Source organism: Trichosurus vulpecula, chromosome 2 (genome assembly GCF_011100635.1).
Source record: "Trichosurus vulpecula isolate mTriVul1 chromosome 2, mTriVul1.pri, whole genome shotgun sequence".
Lineage (NCBI taxonomy): Eukaryota > Metazoa > Chordata > Mammalia > Diprotodontia > Phalangeridae > Trichosurus > Trichosurus vulpecula.
This window is the reverse complement of record NC_050574.1, coordinates 134,552,438-134,572,201: the sequence shown is the minus strand read 5'-3', so window position 1 is coordinate 134,572,201 and position 19,764 is coordinate 134,552,438. Positions and strand designations below refer to the sequence as shown.

The window sequence follows — 19,764 nt, the reverse complement described above, 5'->3', positions numbered from 1 at the left end:
TGTAAGAACTGACAGAGAGTAATAGTAGTTTAAATTACTATGCTTGCATAAATAAAAGAATATTAAATAGAGTTAGATGTTAATGTCAAGCCAAATCAACAATAACTTATTAAGCACTTACTATGTGCCAGGCACCATGCTAAGTTCTCAGAATACTAATAACGAGCAAAAAGAAAGACAGTCCGTCAAAGAGTTTTCATTCTGATGGGAGAAGACAAGACATAAAAGGAGGCTGAAAGGGTGGTGAGGAAGGGTAGAGAGAAGGTACCCACGATGCTGGAGTAGAACCTGGAAAGGAATGAAGACATGCTGAGCCTGGGCACTTTTCTTAAAATGGAAGTTCTGGAAGGAATCATTCAATTAGAGGAAGGAGCCACAGGGGCAGAGTGTAATTGTAATGATCAGTCTTAGCTCTGGAGAAAAGATGGAGATACTTCTTGTACTTTTCATTGGAGAGGTGGAGGATTATGGGTATAAAATGTTGCATACACTGTTAAACATGGTCTCACTTGGTTTTGATGAACTCATTCTTTTGTTTCAAAGAACAAGGGGGGGGGAGTGGGAGAGTAGAGGAGGATATACAGAAATGATGTGGTAAAAACAAAAGGCATCAATAAAACTTTAAAAATAAATTAATTAAATTAAATGATGTGAATGCTTTCACATCAGATTAAATCTACTAGATATAAAACAGACAATGCTGCCACAAAGCCACACAGTCAGAAGTTAAAATTGGGCAGTCAAAGGACTTTTGTGCAAAGAGCAATTAATCCATCAGGAACAGGTTCTTATAGCTAGTAGTCCTCAATCCAAGAACATTAAAAATCAAAAGTCTTCTTCTTTTCTATTATGTCCAACAGTCCTCTCCGATGCAATAATAACACCCAATAAACAATACCCAATCTACAGAAACAACGCACCAGCCATCCCGGAAGGGCAGCCACTATTCTGTTTTAGGAATGCTACTCACCCTGGCTCCTCTCACACTTCTCCTTTCTCCCTACAAACTTGTTACAAAGATATGGATACCTTTCACTTATCTCTGCCCAATTAGATTACAAGCTGCTTGAAGCCAAGAACTGTTTTAAACTTCTTTGTCTCTCCTTACATCAGGTACCTCTAGCACTGTCCCTTGCACACAGCAGGTACTCAATAAATATTTGTTATTCTGTCTTAATGGACCTACTGCAGAGAAAAATGCACAAGTATCAAAAGGGGCAGGGCCTGATGTTTCTAATGCATGTTCTGGATTAGGCTTTTTGTGTTTTATACTTCATTAATGCAGACTAAAACTACTCTATACCTAAAGTGATCATCTTTGTGAATATGGCTCCCGATGACTAACTTTGATAGACCTGGCTCTTCTCAGCAATGCAAGGTTCTAAGACAACTCCAGAAGACTCATGATGGTAAAAGCTACCTACATCCAGAGAAAGAATTACAGTCCGAATGCAGATCGAAGCATACTATTTGCTGTCTCTGTTTTGTTTCTTCTTTCTCATAATTCATTCCATTGGTTCTAATTCTTTGCTACATGACTAATGTGCAAATGTTTAATGTGAATGTATATGTAGAACCTGTATCAGACTGCGCGCCATCTTGGGGAGGGGCAGAAGGAGGGGAAGAAAATTTGGAACTCAAAAGCTTGTGGAACTTAATGTTGCAAACTAAAAATAAATAAATAAATTTAAAAATATGCCCCCCCAAATCCACCCCCTTGTGACTTCTGATACTCTCCCCAATTTGGCTAAGCTGGTTTTCAGATGATGCGCACAGTCTGCTGTTAGGACTATACTTTTTTGGCTAGGAACTTGGCCATGTGAGCATGGCCTTTGAGAACTGAGGGTTATCTCCCTGCCAAGATGAAACATCAATATCATAGGTCTGTGCTTTTTTCAATTTAATTCTCCCCTCTGAGCAGTTTAACTTACTAGCAAATGCCTAAGTCTGTAGTGACGTATAAGTGTTGCAAGGTCTACACTGCATCCACCCAAGTGGTATCCATCGGTGTCTGGTCCATTAACCCTTTCAATAATGTTGGCAGAAGGCAGAGGCCTTGCCTCAAGGTCCAGATGTTTTTAGCTCTTAGCCAGGCTGGTTTGGTGCTAGTGTGGGTAAAGAAATTTAAAGTCAGGAGCCTCAGCAGCACCTAAAGGGAATCTATACTCAATTCCTTCCCAAGTTACTTGTAAATCTTGTCTATTCTTCTATCCAGACCTATTGTTTCTTAATGCTTCAGCTCTGTCTCAGATAGTCTCTGAAGTAAGCAACCAATTATTCCTCCTTTCATCAGCGATCTTTTCCTTTCCTAGGTTTGGTCCTGCTGAGAAGTCATTCTATTTAGGATGTGAAATGGAAATTTCAGAAAATTAATTTACCTCAGTAGTAGATACTAGAAACTATCATTCTTAAAGATTTTTGGCACCTTATTTAAGCCTAAATGTTTAGGAACAGCACTGACACTGATCCCTTTGGGGCCCAGCAGAGGAATCTGATTCAACAATGTACTCTTTGTCCTCCTGAGACAGGGGAGTCCATAGCTATTGAGGGAGCTGCCCAAACAATACCAAAACAGATACTCCCACACACCATGAATACAGCCTGGAAGGAATAGCTTTGTCCCAGCAGTCTGAGTCATGGGCAGCCGCGCCCAAACTCATACCCAAATAAAATCACCTCCTTAAAATGGAAAGTTCCAATGTTCCTCTGAACCCCCTCCTATCTAAGTCTTTCAGGTCATGTTTTCATAGTTGGGTTGAAAGCCATCCTGACTGGTCATCTGGTTCTTTCTGATTTTCCAGCTCTGCTTCTCTGAGTGCCATGTACAGGTACTGTCTTTGCTACACCATCAAAGCTCCCTGAAGGATCTGCTTCCCAGTGGAATTGCTAGAGATGCTCTGAAGACTCACTTCTCCCCTCTGCTTCTTGCTTCCCACTTCCCGCCTTTCCCCCTCCCCCCACGCTCTCTTCAGTTGTATCTTTTTTCTTTCTCTCTAGTCTGCTAGAGTCTAGAGTCTGCTAGAAACTTTTTCTCTCAATCACTTCCTCCAGAGTCTGCTATGGATTCTACAAAATACATTTCTTAAAACAATGACATCATGCAGAGAATTAAAATTAGGCACTTTTCCCCAAATATTCCCCATTCACTTAGCATTCAAGGGAAGGTAAACTGTTTCAACTTATAGAAACTCCATAAATTCACACTTTAGAAAGGAAATGAAAGAATGGAACTTATGGGTAATTACAAAAGAATAAAAATTAGGTCAGAGTTCCACAAAAGTCTGCCTCCTTCCTGAGCTACATCTCCAGGACAGACATCCTGGTCTTGTGAAGTACTTAACAGAAGTTTGGTTTTGCTGGGGGGAACAAAGACATGTGGATGGGTATCTGGTTGTTCCGATTCCACTGCTGAGAATAAGCACAAGGAAGAGTGCTAGGAGATGCCAAGGAGATGCCAAGCAGCCATGGGCAGAGAAGCCCCAGAGGCAGGAGAGTTGCTGAGGATTTCCCTGGTGTTCGGCTAGGGCAGAAGAGAACCACTGAACAGAGACGACCAGTCCACAGCTTTCCCAGTCTTCCTGACAGTTAGATTTATTCTTTTTTCAGTCTCATAATATAACTGGCCAGAAAAAAATCTGTTTACAGGTATCATAGCAGAAGTCTTCCACTGCATAACCCACGCTGCTCCAGTTCACAAGACTCTGGAAGCAGAACAGAGATACAGGCAAAAACTGCAAGTATGGAATTAACTTTGAATAGCCTGAGGCACCTGGATTCCAGTATTCTTGTTGGAAAATCTTTATTGTGAGCATTACAAGTGATGAGTGGAGGAAATGATGCCGTGGAGCCACTAGTTAGCAGCAATGGCTGGTTCTTTGGGACCACAGGTGTGCTGTTAACCACCAGTCTTCTTCCTGGCTTGCTTTCCTTTCCGGGGTTTGAGGATCGTATAATTTACATACACTGTGTGCTTTTCCGACAGGAAAGGAACGTAGAACGCTCGCAGTAGTTTTGAAGATCTGAAAAATGAAAAAGGTAAAAATGAGGAGAGAATTTTATTATTCAACAGATTTACTAGAAGTGACAAAAAAATCTTCCAATGGTACCCAAGATAATTGCGGGAAAGAAATCAATAAACCATCATTAAGCACCTACTATGTGCCAGGCTCTGGGGATAGAAAGACAAAAATAAACAGTCCTCGTCCTCAAGGAACTTTCACACTGTCTGTAGAGAAACACGTACACGTATAAAGAGATAGGAAATAAAAGGTCATGTCGGCGAAAGAAGGCACTAATGGCTGGAGGGATCAGGAAATGCCTCGTGTAACTGGCACTCAAGCTCCACTCTGAAGGAAGTGAGGGGCGATTCCTAGAGGTGGAGGTAAAGGAGGAATAATTCCAGGCCTAGGAACAGCCTAGCCCTAGGCCAAGGCTGGTGAGAAAAGAGATGGAGTATTATGGGGAAGAGAAAGTTTGGCTAGACCACAGAGCTCATGAAAAGTAGTAGGGAGAGGGAGGCCGAAGTCATACCGTGGAGGGCTTAAGTGCCAACAGAGGAGTTTGTATTTTATCCTAGAAACAAGCATCTTGGGCTTTTATAAAACAAAACAAGACAGAATACTATGGTCAAGAATGCATTCCCAGAGCAGCAGCAGAGAAGTTTATTACCCAACAAGATGGTGTTACGTGACCTAATCAAGGTCTGACTCTTTATCCTACCCATTCCAAAACCTGGCTACTCCAAGGACTCTGTCATCTCTTTTCAAACAGCCTTGATGGAGCTATACTAATTCTGTCCTAGGTTGTCTCACAGAAGTCCTAGACCAATTGAAAAGGTTTATAATGACTAATATGATTTCATGACATTTTTACGGACAAGGCAAAAAGATACTACAGATGTCCAATTCTCAATTGGCAAAGCCTCTGGCTCTTACTTTCCCCAGGATTTAAGGACACCTGTGTGGTGAATTCTGTAGGCCTCTTGAGTACAGGACTGAAATCAAGTCTCTAGACACCCTGGCACTAGACTTGCAATAGCCTCTTCATTGGGTTCCCTGCCTCAAGTCTCTCTCCTCTCCAATACAGCCTCTCCTCAGTGGCCAAAAATGATATTTCTAATGCACAGATCTGACCATGCCACTCCTTAATTAATAAACTCCAGTGGAAATCTATTTACTTTTAGGTCAGATATTATATCACCTTTCTCGCCCTTATAAAATTTCTATTTTTGTGAGTTTTCTAATGTACAAAATTATTGCATGAAAAAATTTCTTATACTGATGGAGCCTGTGATTTCAAAAGTTTGGGGACCACTGGCCTAGGGTGCTGAGAAGTTAAGTGACTTGCTCACAGTTATACAGCCAGTGTGCCAGAGTCAGGACTTGAACCTAGGTCTTTATAACTCCAAGATCAGTCCTTTACCTACCATACTACAATGCCTTTCACCTTGCACAAAGTAGATACTTAATATTTATTTTAACTGAGCTAAATTGGTTAGGCAAGGTGGTATATGCCTGTAAGCCCTGCTCCTGGGAAGGCTGAGGCTAGTGGACTGCTTGAGAACAGTAATTATGGGCTACAGTATACTAAGCCTATCAGATGTCCGAATTAAATCCTAAGTGTGGTAACCCATCCCAGGTTGGAAATGGAGCAAGTCAAAGCTCCCATGCTGATCAAATGGGGCATGGAGGCGGGGGTTGGGTGCCATGAGTATCTGCTATACTTCTAGCCTGGGCAAGACAGTGAGACCTAGTCTTAGACATAAAAATACATAAGCTAAATTGAATTCCTGAAACTGATGAGTTTGTTAAGAGTGGGAACACGCCAAAGGGACAACTTTTATTAGTAAGTTAAAAAAAATATTGTACCACCTTCTACATTAGCCACTATTTCCTGTAGCAATCATTTCTGAGAAAAATCAGAGAACAACCTTTTCTCTGCTACACTGAATGTGAATGATGAGGGATGTACCACTGCCTATTCTTCCTCCAAATCCCAAACTAATAAATGCTAGTGTGGTATTTGCATTGGCATCATAACCCCCCAGTCTGGCAGACTGCTGCAATGCCCAAACACAATGCTATCAGGATTGGCCCACACACTTCCCAATTTGAGAGCTGGCAGCACTCTCTACTCAATCAGAACTGCACTTCAACAATCAGCAGCTTAGAGGCTTTAACAGAGAAAACTGGCTCTGAAGAGAGAAAGATGAGAAAAGGCTGAGTTTTCATAAAGGCGAGCTTTAAGCTGGGGAGATCAAAACCAAGGTGAACAAGAAGAGGAAGTACTTTTGTTTGTCCAGAAATTATCTGTTCCATCTGTGCTACGTAGCTCAGGCGAAAGTCAGGATGGAAGGCAGTAAGCCAGTGTAAATACCTAAAAGCCCAAGTGTGGTGCACGTGAGTAAAACTGGGCATTTGATTGAAATGTCATACCCCACAAAACACATATCAGTACAGAATATAATCAGTACCTTGTCCTGGTCAACTTACCAGAACAGGAAGAGATCAGGCTTGGAATGATTAAAACAAAACAAAGAAAAATTTCAAAAGATTATACTGGGTTGTTTATGGGATGTAATATCATGAACAATTATTTATTAGGTGTAGGGCGCTTTTCAAGGTCCAGGGGATACAAAGAGATATAAGACATGATGTCAGAGGATCTGGGTTCAAATCCTGATTGTGCCGCTTATTATTCGTGTGACTATGAGTAAGTCACCTAATCTCTATAAATCTGTTTTTTTCCACCTGTAAAATGAGAAAGTTGAACTAAATAGCACTTTCCAGGGCCCCTAATAGCTTGGTCCTATGGACTCTGCCCTAAATAATCTATTTGAGAGGACTGGATATGTACATAATAAATACAAAGTAGCAGATGCCAACAAAGTACTGACTGGGTATTATAGATTTCAGAGAAGTGATTACTAAGACTTTAAAATGGTCCAGAAAAGCTTCACGGGGGAGGAGGTTGTGGAAAATGAGCTGGAACATAAAAGGGGGGGAGGTTGGGAGGGACATTCCACGTGGGACGAACAGCATGACTAAAAGCATGAGGCAAGGATGTATATGATGTATTCAGGGAACAATGAGTATCAGTTTGAGTGGCAAGTTTCCATGGGCTAGTTGCAGGCAACAAGGTTGGAGAGGCAGAACATAAGCATTTCTCATTTTTTTCTCTATCTCCCCAGTGCCTTAGCATAGGGATAAGAACAGGAAATGGGCCTGTGATTTCACTAATACATGGAACTTCTGGATGAAAAAGGTCAGCACCTTCTCGGTAACTTAGGCTCTCAAACAATCTTGTGCATTGTACTAATGGACTAATACACAGAAGGAGAAACATCCTTTTGGATATGGTCAATGTAGGAATTTGTTTTGCTTGACTACACTTACATGTTGAAATGGTGCCTTTTTTTCAGTGAGGAAGGAAGTGGGAGGAAAAATTAGCGCTTGCTAAATTGAAAAAAAAATAGTTGGATTGGAAGAGAGCAGGGGCTAAATTGTGGGAGGGCTTGAATGTGAGACTCAGTAATTTAGATTTTATTCTATGGGCAAAATAAAAACTACCCTCAATACTACCTTTCCCTGATGAATAATTAGGTAGTTCTAAAAGTCACACAAAACCTTGATGGGTGGGGAGGTTACATGTCTTATACAGACAGCCACACTAACAATAAGAAAGATAGACATTCTATTCCCATTACTAGAACAATTTAGGTAACAAGAATGAGCTATCTTTTGTCTTTAGCAACGAATGTCAAGCGGCTACTCAGATGCTTCTCCATCCTCCTGAGCATTCAGCCTTGGGTAAGAAGCTATCTCAGTGAGGACAGAGAGAATAAGATCAGGTCTTTCTCATCCGGACCTACTTAGTCAAGGAAGAAACTCATCCTCACCATTATTAACTCTCCCACCACCAAACCACAAAAAGATGGCCTCTGGCAATGTACTCAATAAAGAAAGGGAAATAAAACTTCTAAGATCCAAACATAAGGTTATGTAAAAAACGAAGATGGGGCGTGTGGGAGGAATTAAAGGAAGAGCCTAGAAGATGCCTATTTGTCCTCCAATCTTTGATGTGAATGGAGCAGGCTGGCAAACCAGCTTCATGTTGCCTTTTCTCTTGCAACTTCTACTTGTGACCCACAGCAGGCCAACACTATCTATCTTTAGCACATGAAATCACCAATTTTCACCAGAAGATGAAGTGAGAAAAACACTGAGTATGCTTAGCTCCATTCCCACCTCTGGACTGGAATAAGATTCTGTGTTGGGGTTTTTTGTTTTGTTTTGTTTTTTGAATAAAGAACAAATTCATTTGAATTCTTCATCTCTAACAGTGCAGCTGTCATTCTGGAAATCTTTCCTACCAACAGCTTTGATATGCTCACTAAAGACTGTGACCTTTTCAGATTCTGGTGAGTGGTAGGGTTGCTGTGAAAGAAGGGAAATCAAATTTGTTATTTGCCTTCATGAGGAAGATAAGGGTCTGGCCACTAGAATAGCAAGTTTGTAACATAAATATATGTACACATACACAAGGTTGCATGCATATGTCTCCACGTATTTAAAAAGAACAAAACAAATGCCTATAAAACTAATACAATCAATGGTCCTAAGGTTTAAGGATCTTACAGCATAAAAGTCAAAGTATAGCCGTGTGGGAGCACAGGCAGCCCAGCCTAAGGAGATATGAAAGACAGCCCCCTCTCATGAGAGCCGAGACACAGACCCTCCCAGTGTGAGAGCCGCTCATGCAGTGGATGGATGGGAGATGAAACAAACTTGGACAAAGCAGTTGCCTAAACAGCATAATTAGCTGATGGCTCAGAATGTTTTCTAATTCAATTAGCCGACCCATTTATCAAAGCTGGGGAGCATTCTGCTGTGGAGATTTAAATCTGCCCTTGCTGACGTCAATGGAAGACTGGCTGCTAGTCCCCCAAGTCTCTAGTTCAACAGGCACGAATGGATCCGGTAGGTCCATTTTTCACTTTAAAAAAGAAACAAATCTAACACATTTAGAGAAGAGTTTCTTTTATTATTTTTTATTTTTAATATATTCTTCCAACATTTAATATCCTCTGTGAGCCTGTAATCTAAAACCACTGCCAGTTTTCCTCACGCTACTTCTGCTAATGTGGCTTTTTGAAGGCAGTATGTTCATGCCATTTACAATTCACAAACCTAAGCACAAAACTGAACTTTGAGAGTACTTCTAGGTTCGAAAAAACTGGTCCGAATTCTCATTCAGGTCTCATGCCACAGCCTACCCCAAAGTCCCTTGCCGATAAACTCGGGAATCTCAAAAAGAGCTGGGCCTGATCAAAAAGGTCATTAGTGAAGTCTGGGGGAGAGCTCCTGAGGAGTTGGGTAGAACAGTGGATAGAGTGCTAGACATGGAGTTAAGAAGACCCAAGATCAAATTCAGCCTCAAACACTCACTAGCTGTGTAACTCTAGGCAAGTCACTTAACCTCTGTCAGCCTTGAGTTACTTCGCCTGTAAATTGGGGATAATAACAGCATCTACCTCCCAGGGTGGTTGTGAGGATCCAATAAGACAATATTTGTAAAGTGCTTAGCATAGTGCAAGGCACATAGTAGGTGCTTACTAAATGTGCCTTTTCCTTCCCTTTACATTTTAATGGGGGGAGGGGACAGGAAGAGGGAAGATAACACCTAAAAGGTAAGTCCAAAAAGTCAGAAGCAGAGCTGGAAGAGAAATGAAAGATGGCTGGTCTGGGGCCTCTTTTAAATTGGAAATTCCACAGGTAACTAACAAATGGAAGAAGGGATCCTGAGGGATGTTCCAGGGTGAGAAGGCAGCTAGCGGAGCCATGGCAGTGAAGTCAGGAGGGTCAGAAGCAGAGGTAGGAGAAGATCTATTGGTCCTACTGGTCTTTGTCACCATTGTATACCAACTTCTAGGATAGTCTCCCATCTTTCTCAATAACTGCAGCACCTGGGCTTTAATGTCCTCTCTACCTCATCTCCAGTCATCACAGATCTCACAATGTCCATAAGCTGCACCCCATTCAGAAGAACTTGGTCCCCATGTGGCATTCAAGAATGAGTCTTCCTTATTCCACATCTCTGCCCATGGAATCCATCAACATTTTCATGCTCTCTCGGACCCTCTCAACTTACCAAAATAAATGTATTTCCAATTTTCCCTTGTGTTAATTTACAGAATCACAAAATTATAAAGAGTTGGAAGGCACCTCAGAAATCATCTAGTAAGTAAAATCCCCTTGCTTCACAGATACAAGACAGAATAAGTGACTTGCCCAAGGTCACTTGACTATAAATCCAGCACTCTTTCCACTACATCAGTCTTATACTGATGCAGCACCAACTTTGGGCTAACTCTTCCCACTCAAACTGACCTTGGCAGGCTGGATGCTCAGTGAGAACCTACTCCCTTGGCTTGCAGGGGGCAGCCCTGTGGCTGACTATGCCTAACATTCCAGCTCACAAGTACCCACTGCTTTGCTTCTCATTAACGATCAGCCAGCAGACGTAGCAAGCATAACAGTTACAAAGCCCTTTCCCCAAAGTCATGTTTAGGGAGCCCATGTAGCCAAAGTGACTCAGAGTTGTGAAACAGCAAGGTCTCAATATCTGTTTTTCATTAGGAAAGGGTTCATGCAGTTCACTTCAAGGCAGGGTGTGGCAGTGTATTGATACAGGTGATAGAGAAGTCACCCTACTGCCAGGATGGGGTATTAATGATGATAATGATAAAAGCTAGTATTCATACAGCACTGTAAGATTTGCAAGGTACTTCACAAACACCTCATTTTATCCTCCCAATCACCTTTGAAAGAAGGTACTAACTATCATTATCTTCATTTTACAGATGAGGGAACCAAAGTGGAGAGAAATTGACTTGCCCAGGGTCCCACTGCTACCAGTCATAGGCTGGATGTGAACTCAGACCTTCCTGACTTAGGTCTAGCGCTCTGTCCACTGTACCACCTAGTTGCCCTCGCTCCTCATAAGGTACACTGCAGTGGATGGGTCAACTCAATGCAAGACTGGGCAAGGTAAGACACTCGGTCATTGAACTTTTCATAGACCATGGCATCTCTGCTAGACAGCCTGACTCCCTGGACTCCCCACTCTTGCTTTTCAAAGGGCAACTGCAGTCTGTACCACCTCTGCCCTCTGGCTCTGACACGGGGTATTAGCATGCTCTTTTCTGTTAAAGCATAACTGGGATCTTTTAGTAAGAATAGTAAGTAATCTTTAACCAAGGATTGGAGACTTGGCCCTGAGTTTTGTCACCCTAATTCAGGCAGGAGGTGGGAGAGATGTAGTCTTTCTTGTTTCACCATTTTTTCCTGGTTAGAGCAAGGGTTCTTCAGTGAGGGATCCCATCCTTACTTATGGTGACCATTTCCCAGACTGTGTATGAGGAATCTAATGCCCATTGGCATTCATAGACAAAGGTATGGAGGCAGTCTTACCCTGGGGCAAATTTGTTGTTTCTGGGGGCCTTTTCATGGGTAGGTGAGTTGCTCAAATCTAAGAGTCTTTCTAAGGTATAAAATGTTTCCTTTACATCTGAAAGGCCTTCCCCTTTGTATTTCAGCTTTGTTGAAGCCTCACTGGGGTTTATTCTTAGAAGCTTACCATCTTATTTTTGGTTATATCCCCAAGCAACTCAACTCTGGGGAAGATCTACTTCAGCACCTACTTCAGTTAGGTGGCTTCTCTATGGTTACTTTAATAATGGCACTGATAATACTTCTAACATCCTGGACTCTCAGTTTGTCAACTTCCTCAATTCTCATTACTACCATCTTTATTTGTCTTTGGCAACACACATGGGTAATTAAGCCTCAGATGAACCATCATTCAAAACTACTCTACCAACAAGATCCTAAGATCTGGAATTCCCTCCTTTGATCCCCAATTCACATCCCGCCTCCCCGACAACATCATTATCTTGCTCCTATGCTTCAGTATCACTGTAATTTTAGGTACCTTGTTTTAGATACTCTTTCTTTCTGCCTGTCTCCTGCACTTAATCCAGATTCTGGTAATGGTTATCTACTGATCCTCCTCTCCCCAAGGACATCATCTTTCCTTTCTCAATGAGTTCATTGCCTGGTTTACAGTCTTCCTCTCCATCCCAACTCCTTTTATTCTGGGAGATTTCAACATACATTTTCAAAATCAAAGAAGTTTTCCCCCAACTAACAAGCCTCTACCCTCTTTCCCTCCAACCTCCCTCCGCCACCCTCGGAGGAAAAAAGAAAAGAGTAAACCCTGCAACAAACACACATTGTCAAGCAAAACAAACCACCACGTGACCATGTCCAAAAACATATGTCTCACTCTGCATGTCCAGTCCATCACCTCTGTGCTGGAGGCGAGTAGCATTGACTCTTTGGAACCATAATTGATCACTGCACTGAATGCTTCGATTTTTTTCCCCTAGACTGTTCATTTTCATATCCGTTCCTAATTCTACTCACATCATTCTACATCAGTTCAAAGTGAGGTTCAAAAGATGAATATGAGGTAGAACCCCAGAGTTCTTTTAATTTGCATTTCTCTACTAATGATTTGAGGCAGTTAGGTGGTGTAGTGGATAGAGCGCTGGGCCTGGAGTCAAGAAGACCTCAGGAAGACTGGCCTCAGACACTTCCTAGCTGTGTGAACCTGGGCAAGTCACTTAACCCTGCTTGCCTCAGCTTCCTCATCTGTAAAATGAGTTGGAGAAGAAGACAGCAAACCACTCCAATCTCTCTGCCCAATAAAAAACTCTGATGGGTCACGAAGAGCTGGACACAACTGAAATGACCGAACAACAACAAAAAAATAATGATCTGGGGCAATATTTCATATGCTTGTTGATTACTTGGATTTCTTCCTTTGAAAACTCCTTGTTCATATCCTTTCACCTATCTATTGGGAAATGGCTCATCTTATAATGTGGATCAGTTCCTTAAATATCTTGAATTTCAGATCTTTCTCAGAGAAGTTTATGTTAAAGATTTTCCCCCATCTCTTCTAATTTTAGGCACATTAAATCTGTTCTGTAAAAACTTTTAAATTTTATATAATCAAAATTGTCCATTTTATTTTCTGTGATCCTCTCTGTCCCTTTTTTGTTCTTGAAGCCTTCCCTGACCCTGACTTGAAAGCTAATTTCTTCTTTGTTCCTCTAATTTGCTTGATGATATCTTTAATGTCTAAATTATGCATCTATTTGGAGTTTATCTTAATATGTGGTATGAGACATTGATCTATACTGACTTTTTGCCAAATAGGTAACTAGTTTTCCAAGCATTTTTGTCAATAATTGAGTCTTTTCCCCAGTAACTGGTGTCGCTGAGTTTATCAAACAGTATGCTACTGTTTGTTTGCTGCTGTACCTTGTGTACCTCATCTGTTCTGCTGACTGTCCTCTCTTTTTTGACCTGTAGCAAATCATTTCATGATTACTGCTTTGTAATATAATTTAAGATCTTTTACTGATGGGTACCCTTCCCCCCCTTTCACTATTACCCTTGAGATTCCTGACCTTTTGTTCCTCCGTGTGAATCGTGTTGTTATTTTTTCTAATTCTATAGAATAATACTTGGGTGGTTTGGTATGGGAAGGAATATATACATTAATTTAGGTATGATGAACATTTATTGCACTAGACCTGTTCAAGAGCAAATAATGTTTCTCCAATTACTTAGGTCTATCTTTGCTTCTGCAGATAGATTTTTATGGATAGATTCATATAATTCTCAAATGTCTAGTTAGCTCACTGCCAAGTTTTGTTAGTATTTTACAGAAATGCTGATTATTTGTGTGAATTATAAAATAAATCCTCCAACTCTGATGAATATATTGCTTTAATTAATTTTAAGTGACTCATTAGGGTTTTGTAGGAAAGTACACATTAAAAAATAATAACAATTATTCATGTAATGCCTTATGGTTTATGAAGTGCTTTACAACTCATCTCATTTTATCATCATAACAACCCTAGAAGGTAGGTTCTATTATTATTCTCATTTTACAGATGAAGAAACTGAGACAGACAGTGGTGAAGTGACTTGCCCAGGTTCACACATCTAGTAAGAGACTGAAACTGGATTTAAACTCAGTTTTTCCTGACCCCAGGTCTGGCACTCTATTCACTGTTGTGTCCAAGCTACCTTTAATCACTTGTGACATCTTGCAACTTGCAACTTGCAACAAGTGACCATTTTGTTTCTTCTTTGCCTAGGTTTATTTCCTTTATTTACCTTTCTTGTCTTATTGCTGTAGCTAGCATTTCTAAGACTACATTAAATAGTAGTGGTTAAATGAACATCCTTGCTTTACCCTTGATCTTATTAGAAAGGCCTTTAACTTTTCTCCATTATATATATTTTTTCTTAGTCTTAGATATTTTTTAATATATTAAGGGAGGGTCCATTTGTTCCTATCCTTTCTAGTGTTTTAAGTAGAAATAGATATTGATTTTTGTCAAAAAGCCTTTTCAGCATCTATTGCAGGGTGTGTGTGTGTGTGTGTGTGTGTGTGTGTATGAGGGAGCAGGTTATGAAGGACTTTGAATGTCAGGGGATTTTATATTTGATCCTGGAGGTGACAGAGAGCCAGTGGAGTTCACTGAGTTAGAAGGATGACGTGGTCACTTTAGAAAGATTACTTTGTCAGCTGAGTGGAGGATGGACTGGTGTGAGGAAGGACTTGGGGCAGAAGGACCCACCAGCAGGCTCTTGGAATAGTCCAGTGTGAGCAGATACCTGAACCACTGTGGTGGTAGTGTCAGAGAAGAGAAGGGGGTAGTTAGGAGAGATGTTACAGAGGTAAGCTAGGCATTGGCAACAGACTGGATGGCGAGGTGAGAGTGGGAAGTCAAGGGTGACACCCCATTTCCCCTCTGAATTTAACATATTTATATACCACGATCTTTAGGTATGTATTTAGGTATGTATCCACCTCTATAAATCATATTCACCTTTCTCTATGACTCTTAAAGACATTAGGGTTTTGAGAATAACTCTACTGTCCATTTATTAGTATGTAAACAATCCATCCCTACTTGTTCCCTTTTAAGCATGTGTGTGCCTTTCTATGTTTATTTTGGCTTCTACATTTCCATTTCAAAATACACACCCCGTTCTGGCCTTTTCATCAAGAATGTTTGGAAATTATTTCATTGAAGGTCTATTCCTCTCTTCCCCTCTCCCTTCACAGGATTATCTTTGGCCAGATAGGTTATTTTTGATTGTAAGGAATAGTGTAGTCTAAGCTTTCCTCCCCTTTAAGGTGGCAGCTGTCAAGTCTTCATCTGTGAGCCTCACTGTGGCTCCTTGGTACTTCAACTCTTTGTTTCTGGTTGCTTGTAGCATTTCTTCTTTGACCTGGAAGCTCTGAATTTTGATCAGGGTGTTTTCAGTTTGGAGTTTCTTTCTAGAGGTGACTAGTATATTCTATTTTCATTGTGTCCTCTGGTTCTAACAGCTTTGGGCAGTTTTTATTTGTAATTTATAGAAATGTGGTACTGAGGCTTTCCATCGGTTCTGATTTTCATATAGTTCAACCATTCTTAGACTATCTCTCCATGATGTTTTCCAGGAAGGTTGTTTATGACAGTAATTTGCTATTATTTTCTCCTGGTTTTTTCTCCCTCTATCTTTTGGTTTTGTTTTCATATATCTAAGGTATCAGTTCTCCTCACCATTCTTTCCTTCCTAGCGCTCTTATTTTATATTGCATTTCATTTCTTCCACGTATTACTACTTTTTACAATCCTTGCGGCTGGGTCTTCTTTTTCTCTGAGGCTCTATTTGGACTTCCTGGGATGCTGCTCTTTTCCTTGGGGCTTTCACCCTGGGAGTCGATTGAGGGTAGGTATTTTTCCTAATAGCAGTTAGTATTTGTCTTGAATTACTCATCTCAGCAGCCTCATTGTACAGGCTGAGTAAAGCTCTACTGCACTCCTGAATGGGGAGGGGCAGACTGTGCCCGATCCCTAACTATAGCATCCAAGATTAGGCCCCTTCTTCTGTAAGTACTGTTGGAACTTGTTCCTACTGTAGTTTAGGTCAAGGCTGCCTGTGTGCATAGCTGGGCCAGGGTTTTCTGGATGCTGCTCAGGGTCCCTCATCTGTTGGCCAGGGTTCCAAGCAACTTTTCCCTCTTCTTATCTGCCCAGGGCCATTTTCTCACTGACAAATGGCTCACTGCTCTGCCCCTCCCTGAGCTCCACATGCCCCCTTTTTCCTTTTTTCTGCATGTGGGGCTTATTGCTCACTAGGGAGTTCTGGGCCATCCCTGAGCTGAGCTCTGCCTGGGATCCCTCTCCTAGTACTGGGCTCTAGGGTCACCCGTCACTGGGCTCCAGCCATGGGACTCCAGGGCAGCTCTTGAGCTGGTCTCTGCTAAAAGCTCTTCTCCTACCCCTTGGGCATCGCTGGGCTCATCTCAGAGCACAACCCCAGGGGCTCTGGGGCTGCTTTTCTTGTACTTTCCACCTACTCAGCTTTTCTACTTCAGAGTTTCTGTAGGATTCTGACTGTCCTTCTGTGTATCTCTAGGCAAAGGTGGAGTCTATAGGCAATTCTCCTTATTCTTTTTTTAATATTTGGATTTTTAAAGCTTTATTGGGCTATCTGAGAGAAATTTGGGCTCTTATAGATACTAAAATATTACCATCTTCCCCAAATCTCCCTACCACTTAGTCATTCTTTAAAAAAAAAAAAAACTTCACTGGATCGTACCATGCTCTCTAGCTATATAGCTTTCCTCCTCTTCTCAGCAAAATTTCTTGAAAAAGCCCTCTACAATCAGTGCCTCCATTTTATCTCTCATTCTCTTTTAAACCCTCTGTAATCTGGCTTCTGACTTCATCAATCAAATGAAACAGCTCTCTCCAAAGTTACTAATGATTGTCAAATAGAATGGGCTTTTTTCCCACACTCATAAAGTAGGCATGGTTGCCTACTTTATCCTCCTGGCTATTTTCTGGATTTTGGTGACTTTGCTTTCTCTTGGTCCTCCTCCCTATCTGACTGACTGCTGCTTCTCAGTCTCTTTTGTTGTATCTTCAACCATTTCTCACACATACACTTATTGTGGGGGCCCTGTCCCCAAAGACTGTGTCTTGGCATCTCTTCTTTGTTTCTTTAGACTCTCTCACTTAGTATTCTGATCAGTTCCCAAGGATTCAACTATTATCACTCAGCCCTATTTCTCAAGCCCTAGTCTCTCTCCTCAGCTCTGGTTCCCCATCACCAACTTCCTGTCAGATGTTCCAGACTGGATGTCCCATCAGCATCTCAAACTCAACAAGTCCAAAACAGGATTCACTATCTTTTCTACCAAGTCATCCCCTCTTCTGAACTTCCTGATTATAGTCAAGAGACCCATCCTCCTAGTCATCTAGGTCTGCAGACAGTTCTACCTTTCTGCTTTGCAAAGGTAGAAGGTCCAGAAATGTTGCATACAGCACATGTTTTCATGAGCTATGCTGATAGTTTTCATCTTTTTAATTTTTTTGTCTTTAAAAATATTGTTATATGGTAGGGATCTGTGGGAGGGAGAAGGATATGGAGAAAAATTATGATGATATGAAAAACAAAACACACCAATAAAACTTATTTTAAAAATAATTTTTTTTCATAATCTGGCCCCTCCCCATCTATCTTATGTTATATTTGCTGTGATCTACATTCTTTGATCCAGACATATTGGCCCACTCGTTATTCCTCCCTCATGACATATGATATTCTGCCTCTGTGTTTTTTAACTCATGCCTGGAACATTTCCTCTCCCAACCTCAGACTCTTCAAACCCCTGGCTTCCTTAAGACTCCATGCAACCTCCTCCATGAGTCCTTTCCTGGTCTCCAGAGCTGTTAGTGTCATCCCCACTGAGGTTACCTTCCATTTATTCTTTGTTTATCTTGCGAGTTCTGATTATACTTGCTATCTCCCCTCCTTCCCACATTAGAATGTAATTTCCTTGCTGACTGATCCTTCTTTCTCTTCCTTTCCAAATTAGACAACTAGCTGTTCCTCAATCTCATCCTTTCCTCTCTTATCTCCGAACATTTGTACAGGTTATCCCCATTCCTGGAAGAACTCCCTACACAATTTAGTCTACTGAAATCTTTCTCTCTGAAGTATCCCTTTCCCTGATTCTCTCAGGAAGAAATGACCATGACTGTTGACCATTAACACCCATTAAGCACTACAGTGTGCTCCTTCAAAAAACAAGTCAGTTATTCAAGGTGGAGAATCTCCAGGGAAAGTGAAAGGACCAGAAGCAGACAGAGGGAAAGGCAAGGGGAACTTTCTTATAAGTGGTACACTGGTAAAGAAACTGTAAACTGCAGGAAACCAGGCCTTTTCTCTCTTGTCTCAGCATATGTGACTAATATTCAAACAGCATAAATGAAGGAAAGCCAGGGGGGAAGGGAGTGCTATGGTGATTGACACACGAGGGAACAGAAGGGAGCATTTCAATTACTGGTTGGGAGACAGAACTAATTCTATCCAAAGGACTCCAACACTCACTCGGGCATTTTGAACTGTTGGCACAGAACCAAATTCTGTCAAAGGGGCATAATCTTATTTCCCACCTGGGTAGTGAGAGCTGCAGACGGGAACAGCTTGCTGGACTATTCTGTGAACCATATGTCTATTTCTTTGAGAAATCTCCTTAGGTAAGAAATTGTTCAGAAATCAGCCAACACGTGGGAAAATGCATTAGGAGATGGCCTAACTTGGTTCTTTACAGTGGGATCTGCCTAACAATCTCTTCAAATGTCTTTTTTAACAGCAAGCCAAGGGCTTAGATACTACAATCACCCAAGCTGCCACATAGGTCTTAAATGTCTACAACGGCTATGGCCTGGCCCCATGGTGCATAGCTGCTGAGCGTCAGGCATCAAGGTCGTGGGAATGGGGGAAGAGGGCAGGTATTTACCCTTTATGAAGTACTTTCATTTCCAACCTTAGTACTTCTTTCAAATTCAGGTTGATTAACAAGTTCCCTTCATCTTTAGACAACCTCCACATTTCTTTTCCATAAGTATCATTTCTCCTTGCAGCTTCAGAATTTTATTCATGAGTTTTCTATCCCTCTTGGGCTGACTTATCCTGTAAAATATTAAACCATGAGTTCCCATATGTCATTTCTCTCTACCTGGTGAAATCTCTTTTACCAAAATCTACTGCATATGTCACTATGGACTGATCCCCTCCTTCCTTCTGATGAAGCGATCACTGTCCCCAGAGTTCCCATTCTCATTCTGAAAGACAAAGTTTTCCTTGTTGGTCAGAATCAGATCTAGAGGGGAAATTTCTCTGCTTTACTATTCTGATGACCGTTATCATTTAGCCAAATCATAAAACTATTAACTACTTTGATTTTGGCAGGGAGAACCCCTGCAGAAATCCAGATCTTTCATGTTTCCTACACTGACTATATTATGCCTTTTCCAGTCTTATAATCTATTGCCCGAACTTCTCATCAATCTCTTCTTTCTGTCTAGCTGGTCTGTAGTGCACATATATTGCTTCTGCATATATACATATATAATACATGTACATACACACACACACACACATTGCTGCTGCTTCTACCTCCACTGATGTTCACCCAAATGTTCTTCATGTTACAACTCTTCTTTGGTTTCTAGGTTTCCTCATGAGCATGTAGCTTCATGACACATAATGTTACTTTGCTCTACTTTTACTTATCATCTTGTACCTTTTGAATAAGGAAAGCATATTCCAGGGT

General features: G+C 41.2%; 1 protein-coding gene across 1 annotated transcript in view; it reads right to left on the bottom strand.

Annotated features, from left to right (window-relative positions):
* Positions 1 to 2,981: 2,981 nt before the first annotated feature.
* The window catches only part of ALG9 (ALG9 alpha-1,2-mannosyltransferase), a 128,861-nt gene continuing 112,078 nt past the window's right edge, over positions 2,982 to 19,764 (bottom strand). Inside the window, exon 15 of the mRNA XM_036747968.1 lies at positions 2,982 to 4,019. Within this exon, the coding sequence (XP_036603863.1) occupies positions 3,896 to 4,019 (124 nt within the window). The 3' untranslated portion in view covers positions 2,982 to 3,895. The remainder of the gene's footprint in view (positions 4,020 to 19,764) is intronic.